General features: G+C 35.1%; 1 protein-coding gene across 2 annotated transcripts in view; it reads right to left on the bottom strand.

Moving 5' to 3' along the window:
* LOC101442209 (N-deacetylase and N-sulfotransferase 4) overlaps positions 1-23,814 on the bottom strand; it is a 292,548-nt gene that overhangs the window by 91,167 nt on the left and 177,567 nt on the right. For both annotated transcript variants that reach the window (XM_071215004.1, XM_058293542.2), the window contains exons 5-6: positions 20,310-20,495; positions 17,583-17,711 (exon numbers count right to left, since the gene is read on the bottom strand). In XM_071215004.1, coding sequence (XP_071071105.1) covers positions 17,583-17,711; positions 20,310-20,495 — 315 coding nt within the window. The remainder of the gene's footprint in view (positions 1-17,582; positions 17,712-20,309; positions 20,496-23,814) is intronic.

The raw sequence follows: 23,814 nt of genomic DNA, 5'->3' as shown, positions 1-23,814 counted from the left end.
TATACAACTCTCAGGAAGACAAGGGAAAGGGAGACAAAGAAGCCATAAAAACAAATGTTACGAAGCCCCTGCAGCAACAGGGAAGGGCTCCCCTCTCCCACTCCCAAGATATTAAGCTGGGGTAAAAGTCCTGGCTCACTGCAGCTCACTGAGAGAGGAGCAGATATCTTCCTCCCTGACAGCTGTTTCAAGTGAAAAGGGAAGGGAGGTTGGGGTGCTTTCCTTCAGTGAATTCAGTCAGCAGAGGATGCTTTGAATCTCCAATTTGGAGATTTAACACAGGAACACAAGAAAGCCCAGACAGAAACACCTCAATGGAAAGGTGCCTTGACTATCATCGTCTGCTGGCATGTCTGGAAACTGCATGGACAAAAACTGCTCGTGCTCTCTGTATCCAACTCCTGGGAGAAAATTTGTCCCCAAAGTAAGTCCCCGGTCTGATTTTGAAGTCTTAAGTTGGGAAATTTTAAAGACTGAGAATAAGTTGAACGAAATATCAAAGAAGAGTTGTGGGGGAAAAAAAAACAATAGGCAAGAGAGAGATATTAGCCATCAGAGTAAATTCACCAACATATTCAGATACCTAGACATCAGCAGAAATTACAAGCCATACCAGGAAACAGGAAGAGAAGGCCCAGCCAACAAACAAACCAAATATCCTAAAGAAATACAGGATTTAATCCAATTAATCAGTGATAATCACGAAGTTCTCCTAAATCACTTTAAAGAATTGAAAGAAAATATGACTAAAGAAATAAAGGATATTAAGAAGACACAAGGTGGCAGACTTGGCCCAGTGGTTAGGGCATCCATCTACCATATGGAAGGTCCATGGTTCAAACCCCAGGCCTCCTTGACCCATGTGGAGCTGGCCACAGGCAGTGCTGAAGCGTGCAAGGAGTGCCGTGCCATGCAGGGGTGTGTGCCACGCAAGGGTGTCCTCCGCACAGGGGAGTCCCACGCACAAGGAGTGCGCTCCATAAGGAGAGCCGCCCAGCACAAAAGAAAGTGCAGCTTGCCCAGGAATGGTGCCACACACACGGAGAACTGACACAACAAGATGACACAACAAAAAGAAACACAGATTCCCGTGCCGCTGACCACAACAGAAGCAGACAAAGACGACGCAGCAAATAGACACAGAGAACAGACAACTGGGGTGGGGGAGAGAAGGGGAGAGAAATAAATAAAAAAGAGAAGAAAAAAAAAAAAGACACTGGGAGAGCATAAAGACAATTTGAAAGCTTGCAAAGAAAAGTAACAGACCTTATTGGAATGAAGACACAATGGATGAGATTAAAAATACATTAGAAGCACATAAGAAGAGATTTGAATTGCCTGAAGACAAAATTAGTGATTTCAAGGACAGAACATCTGAATTGGAAAAGACAGGAGAACAGAAATGTAAAAGAATGGGAAAAAATGGAATGGAGTCTCAGGGAATTGAATGACAATGCAAAATGCACTGAAATTTGCATTATTGGTGTCCCAGAAGGAGAAGAAAATGGAAATGGGAAAGAAAGAATATTTGAGGAAATAATGACCGAGAACTTCCTAACCCTTATGAAGGACATAAATATCAATATCCAAGAAGGACAACGTACCCAACAGAATATATCTGAATAGACCTACCCTGAGACATTTACTATTCAGAATAACAAATATAAAAGATAGAGGATTCTGAAAGCAGCAGGAGAAAATCAAAACATAACATACAAGGAAACCTTGGTAAGGGTAAGTGCCAGTCTCTCATCAGAAACCAGAGGAGAGAAGAATGTGGTATGATGTATTTAAGATACTGAAAGAGAAAAACTGCCAGCCAAGAATTCTGCATCCAGCAAAGCTGTCCTTCAGAAATGAGGGTGAGTTCAATGTCTTCACATAAACAAAAACTGATAGAATATGTTACCAAAAGACCAGCTTTGCAAGAGATACTAAAGGAAGTGCTGCAGTTTGAAAGGAAAAAGCAAGGTGAGAGGTTTGGAGAAAAGTTTATTAAAGCCTTATGAAGGAAAATGCATAGCATGACTTATTTGAACCTCTCTTTTTGATTATCCTTTAAAGTCTTAGACACAGGGACATTTATTCTGGAGAAAGAGAGCAAAACTCCGGTTTATAAGATAAGTTTTCAAATGAAGCATATAAATCTAAATGGTAGCATTATTATATAGTATTAGGACTATGATTTGCTAAGTTATAGTTTATACTTAAGATTAGAATTCTGACCATGTTTTTGATGTATAAATTTAAGTTAATCCAAATATATGGATGGGTACATTTTAAAGACACAACTTGCAAAGCAAATTCTTGAATAACTTGGTCAGTGTTATTAAAATGTTGACTCACTGACTATAGTTTTATGATAAAGAAATAAATGATTGCTTTCTCTCATAGAAATATAGTACTGTTGGTATTCATTCTGTTTTCCTTGCCTTTCTTGCTTCGGTAGAGTAAGTTTGTCACAAGGTTTAAATGCTTTTAATATTCATTTTGATTTAAAGTTACAGTTTTGTTATATGTGGAATCTTTGAAAGTTCAGCCAAAAATGCATGCAAATGTAAACATTCTAAAGTTTCTCTTAATTCTTATTTGTGCTCAAGTTTTTTTGGCTTTAAAAAAGTTATAACAATGGTAGTTGCCTCTTTCAGTAGTTTAGGTGTGTGAAGTACTGATAAATGTCACAATGATGGTTTTATTTTTTAGATTATCATTGTTGGTAGGTTAGTCCTTATCACAAGTGAGTTATTTTTTTAAATGAGTGGATTTTACAGAAACATCATAATAAAGTGTACGCTACATTTGAAAAAAATAGGGATGATATGGGAGAAGTGGGTTCACAGTAATTCCTCATAATTTCAATGTAACTTTTCTGTAATCTAATACTTCTTTTAAGATAAAGTTTATTATATTAAAAAAAAGAGAGAACGAAAATAAAGGAGGAGAAAGAGAAGAAGGAGGAGGTAAGTGAGAGAAAAGGGAAGAAAGGTAGAATGAAAGGAAGGATAAGGGATGGAGAGAGGGACAGAGGGAAGGAAGGAGGAAGAAGAGAGGAAGAAAGGAAAAATTAAGAAAGAGAAGATAAGAAAAACGGAAGAAAATACAAAGAACACAGATGCAAATTTTCATTATTCCAATATTTACACTTTTCAAAAAATATTTTTAAAGAATTAATTTCGGAAACCCCAAGGTCGTTCATTTTGCAGAGACAGGATAAGATGACTGGAAAGCATAAACTTGGTTTCTTGTATCACCATCTCATTTGTGAGCAATGAACTAATTTACAATATTTATTTCTGTGCTCCTTAAAATGAGGAGTTTTTTGAAAGTTCTAGCAAGGAGCAGAAATAACTCATGATCTGAAGAAAGAAAAAACTGTCCTTTCTCAAGGAAAGTCACTATTTTGACAGAATACCTTGTACATTAAAAAATAAGATATGAACTTTCTATCTAAATCTGAATACCAAATCACTCTCCTACCTAAGAGCCCCTAAGCATGAACCACAAAAACCTACACAATAGAGCATCCTTCAAGCTGCCTCCTGTTCTGTCACTCTTCCCCCCTTTCCCTTCCTTTCTCTGTCTCTAGCATATACTCTCCAGCACTTTTTCCATATATGCCTCCAGGTACCACTCATTAACTTCCTCTCAGCATAAAACTTTTTTATCCTTAATGCCAGTCAAATTTCTCCATATCTGGTCCAGCTCAAATGCCACGTTGCCATTGCAAATTTTCCTGATTCCTTCAGGCAGAAAAAGTCCACGGTTTTCTGTAACACCTGGCCTTTAATGACAGTATTCATCAAACCTTAACCAACTTTTCTTTTGTAGGTTTATTTCTCCTACAGCCTGAGAGAATTATGCCCTTAATTGTTTTCTTATTTCTCAGGCAGCTATAAACATTTAATAGCTGTTTATTGAACAAATCAAGGAGACTACACCTTTCAGGTGAGCATGGAATGCCGAAAGGTATATATAGCTCTGCAATTACATAAACATATTCAACCCTGGAAGGTGATGGACTACAGTTATTACTACAATCAGTCACCTTCCAAAAGACAGATTTTCTTTGGTTATTTTACTATAAAAAACAGTAATCTGACTTAGAAAGACAGTGTAGTATACTGATAAAAGACTAGGGATTCGGGGGCTCAATTTTCTGAGTTCAAATTGTAGCTCTCGTACATTCTACCTGCCTGAAGTCAGCTTAAAAATATAATCTTTTTGGACAGTTACCTCATTCGGAAAATGGAACCAATAATAGGATCCAACACATACAGTTGTTGGGATGATTATATTAATCGATGTAGAACATTTTAGATGATTAAATATAGTAAGCATTTAATAAATACTTGTTCTTATAAATAAAACAAAGAAATTTATCACATTAAAAATAATGAATGTAAAATTTGAGTGGACATTGAAGATGCCTTGAATATCTCAGGAGTTTTGTAGATTTTTCTTTCTAAGCCTGCCAGGGATCCTCTGACAAATATCACACGCTGGTTGACTTGAACAATAAGAATTTATTCTCGTGGTTTTGGAAACTAGAAGTCCAGAGTCAAGGTGTCAGTAAAGCCCTGCTTCCTCCAAAGTTTGTAGTGTGCTGGTGATGGCGATACTCTGCCACATGGCGGTATCTCTCTCTGTCTGCTCTTATCTCCGGGTTCTTCTGGTTTGTGGTTTCCACTGACTGATTATGTCTGCATTTCCTTTTCTTATAAGGACACCAGTTGTGAGGATGAAGACCCACTCTCATTCAATTTGGCCTCATCCAAATAAGATCCTCAATGATCCTATTCACAAATGAGCCCACACCTGGACTCATGGTAACATATTCAGACACAATTTACAAAGGCATTCATACCCACGGGAATGCAGATTCAGACTCGAACTTGTCTTTTATGTGGTACATGATTCAATCCCCCACACTAAATCCCAGACTTAGATAAGTGTTTCTTAGGAAATGATTGATTAGGCATCTTTTTCTAATTTTAGACAGATTTTAATATAACCAGCTTCATAAGTTAAAATGAAATATTACTTTAAATCAAACTTGAGGGAAGCAGATGTAGCTCAAGTGGTTGAGCACTTTCTTACCATGTACAAGGTCCTGGGTTTGATCCCTGGTACCTCCTAAAAACAAACAAATGAAAAAAAAAAAAACTCTCATTGGGGAGCAGTTGTAGCTCAGTCGTTGGGTACATACTTCCCATGTACGAGGTTCTGGGTTCAATCCCTGGTACTGACTTAAAAAAAAAAAGTCAAATTTGAATAAACTTCACAGTTATATTTCAGGTATATATTGTTTCCCATAAAAATAGTAAAGTTATCTGGGTGTGCCACAAACAAAACAAGCACATAATAATGATCCATGTAGAATTTATCTCATTTGCTAAAGACGACTTCTAAAATTCACAAAGATATCTACCCCAGAATATACATCATCAAATGGTTTAACAATTTGTATGGTATCAGTATCTTCCTATATGCTCTACCCCATCAAAAATGTTGCTGATCCATGAAGCTTATGTATAGCGGACCATTAGTGGAGTTGGTGGGGTTGTGAGGAATGGAATGGGAGAGAGGAGACAATGAAGACATAAACGAAGAGTGGTTTCTGAGAGTAGTAAATGCTGTGAAGAAATAACACAGAGAAGAGATACAGAGTGACTGGGAAAAGTCAGGCAACTACCGTATTAGGAGGTGACTTTTGACCTGTGGTGTGAAAGACAGAAGAAGTCAGGCTTACAAAGACCTGGAAGCAGCCCCTTTCCAAGCCCCAAGGGACAAACAGCTTTGGCATGCTTGAAGGGCAGTCTGGAAAGAAAGTCAGTATGTCGGAGTGTTATTGGTAAAAGTAGAATGGAACTCAGCAAATGCAGAGAGAAGCCAGGTCACAGCAAGGAGTTTGGAATTTATTATAAAATTATATGAGAAGTCATTCGAAGACTTAAGAAAGGCTGTGACATACACTAACTTACATTTAACAGTACCATTCTGGCTCCTTGGGGGAGAATAGATTGTGTGCTGCCAGAATGCCAGGAATCTCTGGGAGAGGGATAATGGTGGCACAGCCTAGGAGAGTAGCTGTGGAAATGGAGGAAAAAACATTAATTGACAAATATTTGGAGGAAGAGCTGTCAGTACTCACTGATGGATTTATTCATTCAACAAATATATAAATTCAGACCTACTGTGGGACAAACTTATAAAAGGAATGCTTCCTAATGTTACCAGGATGTTATTTGCTTTCTATAAAGCTATAATGATTGAGCCAATGCTTTCTAAGTCATCATCACTTGTGCTTGCTTATAGACGGGTTTCTTTTTCAAACTTTAAATGAGAAAAGATTAAAAAGTCATTATAAGCTATATAAATAAATATATATATATATATATCTAAGATGCATTCTGCAGAAGATAGGATAGAAGCTGCTTCAAATTTAGGGTAATATAATGTGTGTAAGCGTCTTTTTTACTTTTCTAAATAACTCATAAATCCTAAACTCTTTGTGTTTATGAGCATAGCATCTCAGCCCATGTAGAAATCTCTGCCTATATAAATTTGATCATTTGAGCAAGTTGTTTAAGTGAACTACAGAATGGACTTCTGGAAAGAAATTGCACGAGGATGGCAATTTTCAAGTCACATCTTTTATTCACATTTGATTTCAATGTGTACCTGTGTGTGAAAGAGAGTTTAAGTGGATATAATAACAGCTTCAAGAAGGAGCAAGATTCCGTTACATACACTTTATACTTTGAATGGTATTACTGAACACTTTAAATTGTGTTAAAAGCGACAACTATAAATCAAGGAAACACTTCATGTTTGGAATCTTATCTTTTGCATTTTTTAAGCTAGTAATTTTCACCAAGTGCTTGAGGAGGGTGGCAGTCAACGGGAACTTTCAGTATAAGAACATGAGCTTTTTTTACTTCTAAATCTTTTGGATGCTTCTTTGGTTTCTGTTAATGGTCTCACAGGGAAGTTATTGAACACTGACTGTTCTGTTGGGTGTGAAGTTCAGTGGAGACAGATCTATGGGATCAATGATTGTAGACATGAAGAGTAGTCTTTCTCCGAGTGGTAGGTAATGAAATCCAGCCTTGAGTTTTCTATGTGGGTTTGAGTTTTCTTATTTCTATTAAATTCAACTTAGTCATCTAATTGTCTATAAATATGTGACAATTGGTAAGGTGTTCTGGTTTTCATATCCTTAATTTACAACACTAACCATAAAAAATATGGTAATTTATTATTTTTTGAGTAAAGTCCAGCAGTAAAGCCAGTGCTGGCCATAAAGTATTAACAAAGTATGGGCCCACGTACTTTGTTTACAGCAAACATTTCTATTAATACAAAATTTAAGTGAGTTTAAAACCAGCAGCACTAATAACGGAAACAAAAATCTTTGGGAAAAAAAAAATCTGAAGTACTTTGCAAGAGAGCAAAATGAACTGAAAAAACAGTCTTGACTGACCAAGGAAGTGCAGGGAATTACAACATTAGATGACTCAATTTGCTTTGCTGGAATAAAGAATAATGGTAGAAATTTTATTATTTAAAAAATGAAACCACAATAAATTGACAATGCCAAAAACATTTTCAGAAACAAAATATTATAATGAACCACACAAAAAAAATCATCTTTGCAAAAGAGGATGTCTTTGTCACATGATTTATATGTTTGAACAGGAGACACAACCAAACAAAATTCAAATTGTAAATAAACCCATAACCCATGAGGTACTATCAAACCTCACATAGAATTTGATAGTACAAATCATCCTACATACCTCTACGTTCTCAAATAAAAATTATGTTCACTGAAAAATTCATGTGACTTTTTCTTCACATTTAATAAATAATGAAAAATACAATAATACAAAATACAAAAATACAGGAATTTCTGAGTTTTGGTTACTAGATTGTGTAGTTACATTCCTGTTGTCCATTTGATTTTACAAAAGAGGAGGAATGGCTTCCCATTTTCCTTTTTCTTCTTTCTTTTCTTCCTTCTTTGCTTCCATGGTTTCCTTCCTCCTCTCCCTTCTCTTCCCCTTCCCTCATGTCCTTTCCCTTCTCCTCCCTTCCCCTTTCCTCCCCTCTGCTCTCCTTTCCTTCCTCCCCTTTTCTTTACCTTTTCTTCTGACACAGCTTTAGTCATTCCTGTGAAAGAGAATGTGGTAGACAATGCATTTATGGTGCTATCATTTTCATTTATTGATTTATTCAACAATACCTATTGAACCAAAACTGTATGCCTGGGGATACCTGTAGCAGGGGGTAAGAAAGAAATTGTTTAGTAAGCATAAAGGAACCTCTGTGTATTGTGTACCTCCCTCTATGTGAGGATAATAGGGAGATAAGAGCCAAACCTGTGAGGAGATCTAGTGGGTGGATGCTAGTATGAGGAGAAAGAAGAGGCAAGAGAGGAAGGATAAGTAGTGAGGCTAAGGTGAGAGTAAAAGGGTTAGAAATGTACCATAGATATAGGACACAGAACACACTCAGACTCTGCTACCAGAACAGGCCTGGTAGTGCCAGGCAGAACTTCAAATACGAATTATTATTTTATTCTATCACTCACCTTCTTAAATTCCTTCTCTCTCCACAATGGAAGAATATTATTCTCTTAATATGTCATAAAAAACTTTCATAACTTACTCTTACCTGATCTTTATCTTTGTCTTGGCTCCTGCAAAACATGAACATTAACAGTTCCCAAACTGGACCATGATTCTTTTTCCCTCTATAACTTTGTATACCACTTCTCTCTGACTGAAATAACCTGCTACCAACAAATATCCAGCTCCCCAACCCAACCATACTATCTTGTTAGTCAGATGAATCCCCATCTATTGCTCGTCTCAACTCAAATATCAACAAATATCAACTCCTCTGTACAGCATTCCCTGAACCCCTTAACTGAATTAGGCACACAAATGAAAACACACACAATAGAAGTATATAATGGTGAACTCATAAAGGAGACCTCCTTGAAAAAAATCAATTAAGTTCAGAAATAAAATGATTGAGATAAAAATAATGGTGGGGATTGACACTCTAGGCCATCAATGACATTCTATACATTTCATAATTAATAAACACTGTATTTTCAATTATTTTTAATCAATAATTTTAAAATCTAAGATGAGATAAATCTAAAAGAAAATTTTAAAAAAGCAACTCAGGCTAAATGGTATGATAGGGCTCTTTTTGCATCAATTATTAAGATTGGATGGAAATCATAAGACTTTTTCCTTTTAATCCCTCTATGTATAACAAAAAGTTTAGTTAGTATTTACATAAATACTACATGTCATACCAGAATCTAAGCCATTAATGGAAAAGCACATACTTATTTTGCTTCCAAGTATATAAAATAAGAAAATTGTTGACATATTATAGAAAAGAGCTAATGTTTTTATTTGTACAACATCTGACTCTAAGGAATAACCAGAGAAAACTGGGGTAGGAATAAACAAAGAGAAATATGGTAATGTGATCCAAAGCAGTCTATTTCACTATACTTTCTACATTTTGGTTTTCAATAAATATTAAGGAAAGAAACAAGATATATTGAAATATTTAAGCCTTATATAATTTGTAGAAGAAATGGCATAATTAAGAATTTTGAAGCCAAGGGTGGGATGACAAATAATAAACGAAGAGAAAAGCACACATTTTCAATTTTACTTTTTTGTATTCTCTACCATCCACCCCCACCTGCCACTTCCGCAGCAACCAAATTAAGTCAAGTCTTCTTTTTTTTACCATGAGTTTTTTTGGTTATGTTCCTAAGTATCACTAAATATCAAGAGCATATGCACTTAATACTTATATATTAAAAGCACCAAAATATAGGGGGAAAAGATTTTATCTATTGACTAAGATCTACATAACCAGAAAGTTTGTTTTCTTTGTTTAAAATTTATTTATGCTTAAGTGTTATTTTGCTGCTTTTCATACAATGTTATGGGAAAACTAAATTATCCAGTTATACTTGATGAAATGGACTTCTCCAATAATATACTTACTTTCATTTTTTTTCCTATGGAAACAAAATTGAAAAACAATGTAATCTTACGGATTTTTTCATGGCATGGAAATATAAGGAATGCAAATTATATTCCATCTGGGTCTGTAGTAACCATTGTATTAGAAAGATGCATCTCTACTCAATAATAGTAATCTTTCTCATACTTGAAGAGAAGACGAGAGTTTGGGTTTAGGACAAAAATACTCTGGTCTTTTGTATTGGCATATTACGTAGTCTCAACTATTGATTTCAGGAAAATGAAACAAAACCTGCACTACTCAGAAACTGGGAAAGAAGAAATTGTTCCCATGTTCTCTATATCCTTATACTAATTCTGATCCTGATTTCAGTATGCACAGAAAGAATAATATCATACATCCTGAGGTGATCAAAATCTTAGCTGACTCCAGATTTTACAAAGTCCCTGCTGTGATTGTGAATCATTGCAGAAGTGGTGACTCATGTCCTTTTGTAAAGGTTAGTCCTGCAAATCTTTAAGAAAAGGAAAAAAAAAAAAGAGATAAAGGAAAAAAGAGGTCTTTCAGTGAATAGAATTTTCTACAATCTATATACTCCACAGGGGTCCATTCTTTTCACAGTTGGTGGCTTGTACTCCAGGTCTCTAAACTCCAAGAGCTCCCAATAGCACTAATTGCTTCAAAGTCCCTACCTGTATAAGAGAAAGATTTCACTATAGTGGAGCAGTTATAAGTTAGTTTCTATAAATATAAATACTGCTGGAATACATGTAAAAATAACCTATGACTCTGAGTTAGGAATATTAAAATACTATTTGCAAAGGGACATATTTAGTGGGATATATAATTACTTTATTCTATGTGAAATTCTTTCCGATTTTTCTAGTTTTCTATAAAACAGAGTTTATTGGAAATCAAAATAAAAATCCTCAGAGGATATTCAGATGTCCCGATATTAGTCATTAGCAGTTCTTTATAATCTGCTCCAAAATAAATTTTGAGATTTTGCTTGAATTTTATTTTATTTTGTGCTGCGTGTAAAATATATTTCTTTGAATTACCTTGCATACCTGTTTCTAGAATACTTCAGTATTACAAAGAACTCACACAAATGTGGCTCAGGTTATTTCACATTAATATTTTCCTATGCTTTTTGCACCTTTTCCCTAATTTGTATGAAGAGCCAGCGCTAATCCATAATATACTGCACACTGCACTTGCTATTAGATTTACGAGCCTGGAGATTGATATTTGGGAAGAAGGAAAGCTCATTAACAAGCCTAGGTATATGAAAGTTCAGCAGACAGCACACAAATAAGTATATCATTGCTGTTCTATTATACTCTACTGTCAATTACAAGTAGACTGCTTTTTCAAGCTCAGATTTTTTCGTTCACATGAATTAGTAATTGGCCAATAGAAGAAGCAAAGATTAGGGAGTCTAGGCATTACATTGAACTTTGGGAACCGTAGTAGATTTTCTGGCTCTACTATTGTCTTTTTAAAAGCATTCTAGAATCTAAGTGTCTTTAAACATATCTGACAAGAAAACTTAGAAAATTCTATTTTTCATATGCATTTTGTGCAGGACAAAATTAAAATGAGGTAGAGAAAAGATTAAATCTGGTAGGACGTATTCATTTCAAGCTTTTATAGTTGCTGATGACACAGTCCAATAAGACTCCAGACTTCTTTTACTATTGTCAATTGCTGAATATTTTATAGGGTAGTGTCTCGACTTGAGTGATGTTGAGTTACCTGGTATAAACCGTTTCACCTCATACATGATTAAATTATATTTCTTCCTGTCTGAACAAAGATTATATTGAAAATACAGGAAACATTTGGCACCAGGGAAATACATGTTAGTATTTGACAAGTGTGGAACACTGCAGGCAAATATCAGTATGTGATGAGGTCATGATACAACCTGAGAAAAATAAGAGGAAGTTATCTGAGTGTTAAATGGACAGATGCCTAGCTATGCTTTTGAAATGCCATTCAAATGGCCTTCATATATTTTAGTTTTCAATTGTTAGAACTCATTTGGGTAAAATAAGTTGGTATCCAAGCAAACCAAGAAACACCATTTCTTGCAGTTTGCTAAATCAGAAGATCTAACATGCAACAGTAACAGGAGTTCAGATGTAAGTCAAGAGGTAAAAATATATTCCAATTTGTATTATTTATTTCATGGTAGTTGAGAAAATGATATCTTTCGAAATGTATAAAATTATGAAAGCAGGATATGTCTCTGAATGCCAGCTGGAGTTACACTTAAAATTTAAACATATATACTGTTAAACATCCAAAAAGAAAAAATTTATATATTTGTGTGTGTGTGTGTGTGTGTGTGTGTGTATCAAAGACTTCTGAGCACAGAAAAGATTATGTATGTGTTCTAAAGGGGCACAACCCGAAAGTAATGTGAATCCTCAAATTGGAAGCTGGGTGCCAAAAGAGACTTTGCTGGTATTGGGGTGGTTTATGCTTTTTTACTTCAAAGCTGAGGTGTAGAAGTTATAAACCAGAAAAACAACAACATGTAACTTTTCAAGGTTATTAAATCTACTCTCCTTTCTTTAGGCAGATGAACTCCCAAGGTGATAAGAAAGAACTATACAGTTGTTGATTCTATTTGAAAGTACTCTAGGGAGGGATATTCAAGGCCGTTCTCTCATATACTTTTCCAGTTTTTATTAGCTCATAGAATGTTTACATACAAATGAATGTAGAAACTAGAATCAGAATTCAAAATGGTTCTGCTAAATCTGGCAATAATATTTCTTTCCGTATACCTGTGGTGAAAGACCTGTTTTTTTCTTTCATTTCCCTTAATGAATCTACCACAGTGTCTTTCTATTTTTATTGTATCCTTTAACTCTTGGATATGTTGGTTTGTATCATGGCAGGTTATTCTTTCCTTTTCCTCTGGCCTTAAAATCATCAGGAGAATGAAATCTATAATTTTGGTTTGTAATATTTAAAATCAAACTTTCTTTATAGTTTCCATGTTTTACAATGTTTTACAAGGAAAGAGATAGACAAAGATTCTTAGCATCAGGTATTATAAGTTATTGATTCCAATTCTTACAAAATTTCTACTTGAACAACGTCAGTGATTAAGAGATTAATGTAGTCCATACAGTGTTCCCAAAGATTTAAGTTATCTACATATAATATAGGAATTTAACCCCATGTAGCTTTCATTTAGCTAGTTTTAGTTTGCCATCCACAGGGCACATAAAATGAGTTGTTATATCTCTTCAATAAGGAATAGAAGATTAAATGAACACAAACTCCAAAGTACTGCCAATTGACATGGCACTGAACTCCAGAGTCATCTGCCATGACTATAGAACCTGTTGGGTCTCTGTAGCCCTCAGGAGAACCAGTACCTGGGAGTTCAGTGCCATCTCAGTTGGCCCTACTTTGGAGTTTGTGTTTCTGAGTGTGATGGAGTTGGACTCAGATGTGACCTTTCTACACATGCCTCTTCTGTCAATTTTACTGGACCTGTGGTTGGCACTGGGGTTGGTGTGTACTCAGGAGACTTGAATCTCTGGACTGTCCATGTGGCAGCTGGGCCCTGAGTCTCAGCAGACTTGTAACTTCTACCCTCAGGTTATTGGACTTACCCTAGCCAGCTAACAGGGAGGTGAAGAAGGTCAACCATCACACCAGGGAGCCAAGAGTGCCTATAGCTGCAAGCAGGAGAATTGCATCCATTGTCCATGTGGAATCATAGCCTCCTCTCGATGTAGAGGTGGAGGGGACATAACCATCCCAGGGTCCATAGGATGGAGGAATAGAGTATGGATTAGAGTGGACTTGCTGATATTCTACTATGGAACTATTGTGATTAGTAATAGAAGAAACTTAGCATTGATGTGGAGAAAGTGGCCACGGGAACTGGTGAGGGTAGGGAGAGAGAAGAGATATGATGTGGGGGCATTTCCAGGACTTGGAGTTGTCCTGGGTGGTACTGCAGGGACAGATGCTGGACATTGTATGTCCTGTCATGGCACACTGGGAGGACTGAGGGAGACTGTAAACTACAATGTAAACCATTATCCATGTGGTGCAGCAGTGCTCCAAAATGTATTCACCAAATGCAATGAATGTCCCATGATAATGAGAGGTTGTTGATGTAGGAGGAGTGGTGTAAGGGGATAGGGGGTATATGGGACCTCTTATATTTTTTGAATGTAACATTAAAAAAATAGAGAGAAAAAAAGATTAAATGAATTAATGAGAGTGTTTGTCGTTTTTCATCATATATGTTATCTTTTCTAATTTAAGCCTTCATTCTTTTGAGTCATTCTAATGTTGTTGTTTTTACACACTTCTTTGATGGGTGACTGCTAGTTTTTTGTGTTCCTCTTCAAGGGGGACACAAAAATTTTAACTCATTTTTCAAGAGGTAGACCATAATTTAGGATGCAGTTAGATTTTTGATGATTTATTCACTCTGCTTAGAAGTCTTGATCCAAATTCCTAGTTTACAAGATTGGATTTGCCCTATCTATTTTCAAACACAATTATACAGTTATTTTCCTTGAAAGCAATTTTAGGCAATAAAGCAATAAAGTAGAAAGATATTTCCATTATCCTCTATTAAATTTTATCTTTCTAGATTTGGCCAATATATTAAAAAGAAATTGGATATTGACATTATCATCTGGTGTATTTAGCATTATGCCCAGCTTTGTGCCATGCTGTCTATATCATTATTCATCCATTGGTCAATATACTAAAGATCTGACACTAATACAGAAATCTATCGAATATTTAAAAATCCACAGATAGGATTACCATCCAAGAGAGTTGTTGTGAAATAGCCTCTCACATCCAGAATAAACAATGTCCATACCATCGCTGTGACATGAAAATACACATCCTTAATGAAAAAAAGGAAATAAAGTTAGCTTGGTTTTTATTCTTTAGAATTTATACTAACACTAATGATCATTTGTCCTATTTATATGGTTTCACAAGCATCACTTTTCCACATTCAGAGTCAGTCTTAAAGATAGTAGAGGAAGTGGATAATTTCATAAATATTTAACGCTTTTCACTAAAAATATACTAACCCCTACCCCCTGCCACTGAAGAAGTTGACTAATACGTAAAATAATTCAATCATAGACTTCTTTAGGAACTGGCTCTGTTCGAATACAAATACTTTTTGGAATTAGCATATTAGTTCATATTAACAACTTATATCTTCACCTCAATGAACTTACAGATATTTATATCTGCATGAAATTGGCGAAAGAATATGGAAATACTGGTTACCCTGACAGAGTTAAGTGATGCTTGAAGAAAAAAGAGTAGCACAGAGGAGAAGCCTGAGTGTCAGGTTACTTGTTCCCTTCCTGCTTCCATCTTTCCTCACCCCAATCCTACAGCCTCACTCCTTGCCAGGCTTGCTGGAACTTTCTAACTTGAAAGAATAATCACTCAAGCAGCCTTAAGATACCTCTCCCTCCAGATCAGTGAGTTGAATATGGGTCCTAATCCATCACCTATGGTGCTTACTACTCCTAAGAGAACTTTGTACAAAAGAACCCCATGTTTAAATTACTTTTTTTCATTCACTATTTCCTCTCCTCTTGTGTGTTCTCCAATTATCTTCACTCACTTCCAGTCTGTGTCCCACATTAAGGTCTTCATCCGGCAATGATCCACACTGTGGATCATCTATCACTGCTCTTTCTACTATACCTGTCCTGCCTTTCTTCTTTAACCTGTCCTAACCATTTAATCTATTTTGAGTTCATCACTGATTCATAATGGTAAGACATATATAGTTTGTGACAGGATACAAGAAGGCTCCTGAAATTTCCCTTTTTCACTATTCTGTTCTCCTGAAATAAAATAGATCTGTGTGCCAATGATAACTTAGTTCACAAAGGAAAGATGGAAATACTGGGTTCCCAGCAGTCTTCTACCTTACTGAAAGGACCATCTGTCTGTCTCTGACTGGTACATTAAAAAGAGGGACAAGTGATAAACAATGTACACTTTAAAAACAGAGGTATAAAGCCATGTTTTTAATTATAAGTTTTCAGACAGGCAATAGCAATAAAACCTGAGGGCAAGAGGATGAGGCGAGGCAATAATCAGTGTTCCAATGCTTACTGACTTCTCTTTAGGAGATCACTAGAGGAGATTTGGAATCAGGAGTATAGCCCTTGCCTGAAAACAGTATGAAGTGACACTTGCCTCTGCTGAGATCAAATACTCAATTAATGAGGGAAGGAGTAAACAGAGAGGTCTCCATGTTTATTGTCATTAATATTCACGTACAATATTTAATTATTTTTAGAATGTCCTTGACACTTCCTAAGTGCCAGTGAGTTTGAAATATATACACAAAAATGCAATATCTTAGAGTTATGTCCAGCAGGAATACCTTGGAAACACATTTAAGGCTGTATTTCATCTAGCTTGTTTTACCAGACAGGAGGTAAGTTTTGAGAAATGAAGCTTCTTACTAGAGATCACAGAGCATTAAGCTTCTACTCCCCAGTTTAGTGTCACCTCAACCAAACAAGTCCTTTAGTTTTGTATTATTTTTAATAACCATGCATTGTATTCTGATAAAGCATTTTTACCCCCACTTCCTCACCCCTCCAAACTGATTTACAAATCTTGATTTTTATACAAAATAGATTTTTATTTAATTTCTTTAGGAATTTTAAACACCATATTTGAATTATCTGAAATAATACCTTTAGCTTCCACACAGACAACTTAACTATAGCCTAGTTTTGTTTAAAGCATCATCCATTTTCTTTGTGTATACAAATCCATTAGGTAATATGGTCAAAGCATAAGACACATTATTTCTTATTTTTGAACGTGCATTGTGGTTTAAGTGTGGACATGCTTCTCTAGGACTCCAGAAATGCAGTCCTAATGGGGAAAAATTAAAAACTGAAAACATCCCAGGATTACCTGATGTTAACATATTTGTTATATATGCCTTGACTCCCATATTTATAACAAGAAATAACATGGCAAACTTTGAAAGCTGAAATGACCCAAATTAAATAAAGAAAAGGACCAAATTCTCTACTTTTGATCCCAAATAAAAATCAGTGGAAAGCATTTTCAGTGCAGTTTTGCATTGTGATCATTTTTAGAGACTGAAGTAAGTGTACTTACTGGTATCTTAAGCCAGAATCAAACTCAACTAATAGACAAAATATATACCACTAGTGAAATTATAAATTTTAAGTTTTGATTTGAGAACTCTATATTAATGTGTTTTTACTGCAATTCAAGAATAGAAGCCAACACTGAGATATTATGTTACATTTATTTGTTACATTCAACACGTGCTTCTTTATACTTTGTGTGTGTGTGTATGTGTGTTTACTAGGGATGATAAGGGAATTGAATAATTTAGAGACACCCTCTGATTTTCTCTCTAGTAGCGCTAGTATTTGCCACCTAATCTTGTGGAATGGGTTGACGTGTAATTAGAAACAAATGAAACTCATATTAGAGAATACTGTTGTTATTATAGAAAGCATAAATAGAATACATACTGGGTTTAGAAGGATTGTGAAGAAAAGTTCACCTCCTCTGATACTTTTATCCAGTTCTTGGGGTCCTCCTGGATATTCTTTGTAGAAAATAGTGTGGGTGAACAACCCACAGGTCTGTCGAGGGAGGACCTGAGGAAAAGGGTGGAAAAGCAGCACATTGACGTGAATTGATCAAGAACTCCACTATCTCATGACTTTAGCGTCATTTCCTATTGGAGTTCCTTGGTTGCTGGATATGGAATCATATCGTAAACAAGAGTTGATGTGGGATACTCACACAGATATTAAGTGAGCTTACAAATCCAAACCATAGGGCCCATAGATTAAAGGGTTTTGAGTCTCACTCAGTTGCTGTATTGTGTTAAAGGACTGACCAAAACAAAAACCTTATTAGGATGACTTTGATTATAAAAGAAAGATTCCCCGAGGTTAGTTTTTTTCGTCCTACTGGGCCATTACTTGCCTTGCTTCCGAAATAGTTTTACCTTACACTCAGGTTCTGGGATTCAAAAGAATAAGTTGTGCCATCACTCACAACTCCTTATCCCCATCTTTACTTTGTTCTTCTTTGTTTGTTTTTTTTTTATTATACACTGAATTTAAATTTCATCACAGTAGTCAAACCATCTAATGATTGGATCTGGCATATTCTGGAGTTAATTCTGTTGCAAATCTGAATGCTCAACAGAGAAAGCAAATAAGTAATTAAATTTTATTCCAAAAACTCATTTTGAATAATAAACTACTTATAGTCTAATGGAATATTAATATATCCAATTGCACAGAATGGCTATAATTTTATTTATTCTTTGCTTATTTTTCTTATCTGTCTGATTGTATTACTTTCAAGGTAAACGAATGTAAGTAAAATTGATTAAAGATGTCTTTATTTTGTAAAATATCAAATAGCTATGCAACCTAATAAACAGAAAGTGGGTATTTTTACAGTGACTCAATCACATGGATAGCCAGGGATTATTGACATCTTCTAGAATTAACTTTTAATTTCCCCCCATTTAGATAAGAATAATTCTTTTTATACCTCTTGGGTTTCTATGGGAATCAACACCACTATTTGCATTAACAAGAGCTCAATTTGGTCTAAGGTCTCCTTAGGTCTTCTGCTAAATTACAATTAAACAGTTAAGTATCATGATTAAAGAATATTGAGTGTCATCTCTGATTAGGGATGTATGCTAGCATTTTGTCTTTGGTTTTAGGTTTAACTGCCTTTTATTATTCAATCCAATTCAATTAAAATTATATTTAATGATAGTATAGTTCAAGAACTCTTTTTAATCTTAGTGATATAAAGATTAATGATACCTGCAGCTTGCCCTTGGGGTTCTCACAGTTTCTGCAGGGAGACATAGTTAACTGAACAAATAATTAACAAATAAAAGGTAGCAAGATCTGCATTGAGAGAAATTCCCACTATGTGTTGTGTGAGTGCTGCCAGAAGATTAATGCCAGCATAGCAAGCAGATATTACCAGGGGAAGTCACAGTCATTTAAATCCTAAAGAAATCTATAAAATAAAGCCTTCCAAAGCAGAGGAATGTCATGTTTTGAAAACATAAAATAATGCAACACAAGTACAACTTAGGAACAGGCAAGACTAGTGGGTACAAGGCTGGTCATAGGCCGTGTACTGTAGCTCCAGGAATATCAGGTGAAAGGGTTTGGATCCTATCTCACAGAAAAGGAAGTCATTTATATTAACTTACTTCCTTGCCTATAAGATACACACACACATCCACACACCCATATAAATGCATACACACTTGTATATAATTTTAGTAATATATACACGTATCTAAAGCATATGCACTTTTATATAGTTTTAGTAAGAGAATTTTTTTACAACAACCTGAATAATGGATTTGAAATGTGTAAATATTTAAAGGAGGGAGATAGTTTGCAAACCTTACTATTATTTTGGCAACTGATCATGAGAACATGATCTATGGCTTTAAGGTTCTGGAAGTGGGGATGAACATTGTAAGATGCTTTATTTTATTTCAAAGTCAATACTATAATTTTTTCATCCAGTAAATAATTGCAAACTCCCATTTAAAATGCACTTGGTTTATTCTTGTGCATATTAAATGATATATCATTTTTAGCTCACGTTACTGGTTTTTAAATAAATATGTCTAAATATATACCTCCACTTTTGGAGTATGTAAGGCAAAGAGAACAAAGAAAGCCAGTGTCCTAAGATACTCTTGACTGTTTAAAAGTCAACATAAACTGAGTGTATACGTTTAACTCTCAGATAATATTTGATTCTTTCTGTCAATAATGTCTCAATTTGAAAGGTGTTTTCTTGAATCATAGACACACATTCTCTCTGGAAAACCCCCACTAAAATTATACACTACCCTCCCAGAAAAAAAATAGATACTGAGAAAAATACAGAAGATGCTTTAAATCTCCAGACAAAACTTCAATCCAGAAACTACAGTGGATAACCCATATGAAATTCATTTACAATGTTTTGAGTTTGTCTTAGGCTTTCTAATGTCACCCCACAGTTTAAGAAGTAAGCCTATAGTGAACAATATTATATATTATTGAGTGACCAGTCACCATCATGTTATGCGAGGAATATTTGGAACTCATGTAAAATATGTTTGAAGCTACATCTTTAGAGATCATGGAAATCTGTCTTCTTAGAATGGGTAGAAATTAAAAGCCTTCAATATACCAGCACTATGTGCTCACCATGATGCTATTGTGAATGAAGCCCTTTCTATACCGTGCAGGTTTCAAGTGTGGATATTCTTCAGTGCTGGTGACTTGTATATCCCAGACCTTCTTCCAAGCTGCATAAAGCTGAATATGAACTGGGTAGACCCCTGAGTGATGAGGTGCCACCGCATAGCCCATGCTGATCGGAATTCCATGCTCCTGAAAGAAAGTCAGAGTGACATCATGACCGACTCTAGTCAACTCAATTCAATTAAAATTGTTATAATCTTTTATTTAGTATATCTTGAATTTTATACTAAGTCTGAGAAACATAAAACTAGTGAGACAGAGTCTTTGTTTTTTAGCAATTCACAATCTTATAGAGCTCTAATTGAGGTAGTAATTAATTTAGGAATGTAGACTATGGCTGAATTAATCTTGAACTTTGAATGCAAAAAGCTTTGTAGCAAGATAGGAAATGAACATAGCACTTCCTCAAATGTAGAAAAACAGAATGATGTAACTCTTGAGCAAGTGCCCAAGATGGAAGAGCACAATGTGCATGTGTGTAATAGGATCAAAGTAGGCAAAGAAAGAGACACTATGGTGTTAAATACAACCAGAAAGGTAAGTATGAAACATAAAGTAATGACCTTTTTTTTTACTAACGTGAGGAATCCAGAATTAATTCTATTTGCATAGGGTGGACAAGGAAATTCTCTGAGTATGGTGGGCCATGGTCTGCTGTATGTTTTTGAAAGAGGAACCTGGTGACAACATGTTAACATGAGTTTGAAATATGGAGAGAAAGAAATCAAGGTGTGCATTAGGAAGATATTGCAATGGTGCTTAGAAGGGACATAGATATCTAAACCAGATTATTGCTGGTTAGAATAAAAGTCAGGGAATAAATGCTATGTAGGTTCCAATGATGAACTAGATACATAGGGTAAAGGAAAGGTCCTCCCCTTGTTTTTAAACCTTTAGCAGCTCAATTTATTTTTACAAAATATGCATTTTGCTATGACATGCTTACCTTGGGTAAACAGTGAACTTTAAGGGAAAACAGGTTTAAATTTAAAATAATAATATGAAAAAATTGTCAAGGAATGGTATTATTTTGCTAGCCATATGAAATAGATCTGCAGTTTTCTAATTTCTGCTTCTTTATATTTCTCCCTTTAAATGCTTATCTGCTTTATAAAGACTCCTTGCAGAATTGAATCTTATCAATTGAGGTTATAAATGACAATACACAGTTCATTGAATCAATAAGCAGAACACAAAAATGACTTGACAATTGCCATTTATATTTTCTTTTGCATGGTGTACAGCATAGGGAAAAATACAGTCTGGTATAATAAGCAAATAGTGAATGAATCACAATCTACAATGTCAAAGTCATATGCCATACAGCTCAAATTATGGGCCCTAAATATTTCACAAGCCTCCATCATTCTTTTCACTGAATGATCTTCATTGTTTAGCCAAATTCACCTCTCTTTCACCCAGACTATGTTTTTCTAATATTTATTACAATAAATGACTCTGTAGAAAGACTGAACTATGAAATCAATGCTATAAAATGAAATTGAGGCTTTTGCTAGGAACTAGGGAAGATTCATTTATTGGTGTATTCAGAGGAAAAATACTTCCAAAAGCTTGCGTTTTCAATTCAAAGAAAGTTCGTAAAAGTCCAGTAACAGAAGAGGCATGCAGTTGCTGTTCCCTTGATACATCACTGAGGAATGTGTACAGGAAAAGTCTTAGTTCTTTCTGGGTAGTTCCATGCTGCCCACTGAAAGTCTGAATATATTCTGAGCATGAGTGTCTTCCAGTAGCCCAGAAGTTACCTGCCTGCAGATGCATTGGGAATGAGGTAGAATTGGATTTCCTCATGAGAGAAATATAGCATCAAGTGGCTTCAAACCTCTTCTGTCTGGTAAATAGAATTTGTGTGACTACAGACAAATGAAAATACTCCTGATTCACAAGAAAAGAAAAAAATAATCTGTTATCTTCTTGGTACTCTGTGGTTTTTTAAGAAGCTTCTCTCATAATCAACAGCATAAGAATCCTGATAGTCTCTACTAATCACTTTGTTAGCTCTCATTGTCTATATGTATATAATATTTTATTTTATTCCAAATTTTGGGCTTAAAATGCTAGATAAGTATGTGAGTTTATTAGAAACAAAGAGATTAAAAATAAAATCAGTGAAGGGAACTGAAATATCAAACAATCGTTATCTCTTCAGAAAAAAAAGGACATTTCACTTTTGACAGGTAGTAAAATGAATTGTAGAACATTCATGAAAAACAAGAAGGTAAAAAGCAATTGATATGGTGAGTAGGAGAGAAGGGACAGTAAAAAGGTTTTATGATATTTATTGATTTCTGGGGCTCAATCTTATACTGCTCATGAGATCATCTTATTACACCAGCAAATGATGCTCAATCAAAGTAGTAAATAACTGTAGATAATTATGGGTTTATATTTTTTCAATCTAATGATAACATAAAGTGAAAAGTAATTCCCTAGTAATTCTTTTTCTATTATCAAGGGGCTCAGCAGTCAAGAAACCTTCATTCTTTACTGTCCAGGGCTTAACACCCACTTCACAGAGAGTTGGTTAACTAAAAGGTGAACTAAACACAAGGTCATGAAAATCACAAAATCTGGAAGACTTTCCAATGTAAATATAAGAAACACTTGAAACTCTGTAAAAAATAAGCAATAGATGGGAGAACAAACTAATTTAAATATGGCTTTTACCAGTTATTAAAACAACGTTTGTTACAGGATCTATGAATTCTATGCTATTATAATATGACATGCCACCACTAATATTTATAAGGAAGTTTGACTTGATTTAATTTTTCCAGTTATATTAAATTCTCAGTTTGTTGGGGAATGAGATGTTGTGGTAATGTATAGACCATATAAAAATAGGGACATAATTTTTCAAAAATTCGGATAAAATAAAAGGTATTTACACTAAAGGTATGATAGCAACTTAAATGATCTTTGCAATTTCCTTCAATCTTCCTCTTGATCATATTTACTTGCAATTGTGAGTAGCTGGTATTTTATGAAGAGTGCTTACATTCATTTCTAATTTGATCCGTACAATAATCCTGTGAGATGGATTGGGTGTTGTCATCAGATTTGGAAAGTGAAACTCAGAGAAGGCAAAGCACTTGCTCGTATTCACAAGTGGCAGTGCTTGAATTTTACCCAAGTCCCCTCAGCTCTTAAGTTTTGTTTTTGCTTTTCCACTAAAGGGCTTTAAAAATTGGATTGATTTGTATATATATATTTCTGAACTGGAACTCGTAGCCACCCGCATTCTACTTGATAAGGGTATAGAGTCAAAATCTACATTTCTCAAATTTCTCTGTAGCTATTAATATTATTATTACACAAAAGTGATTCAGAGGATTAAAGGTACTCAGGAAAGTTCCCAGCAACAGTGGGGAAGCCGAGCTTAAATGCTGGTAGCATTTGGGTCTTGCTACTGGTATGTAAGATCTTGAAA

Source organism: Dasypus novemcinctus, chromosome 1, assembly GCF_030445035.2.
Source record: "Dasypus novemcinctus isolate mDasNov1 chromosome 1, mDasNov1.1.hap2, whole genome shotgun sequence".
NCBI classification, from domain to species: Eukaryota; Metazoa; Chordata; class Mammalia; order Cingulata; family Dasypodidae; genus Dasypus; species Dasypus novemcinctus.
This window is presented reverse-complemented; position numbering and strand designations above follow the sequence as displayed.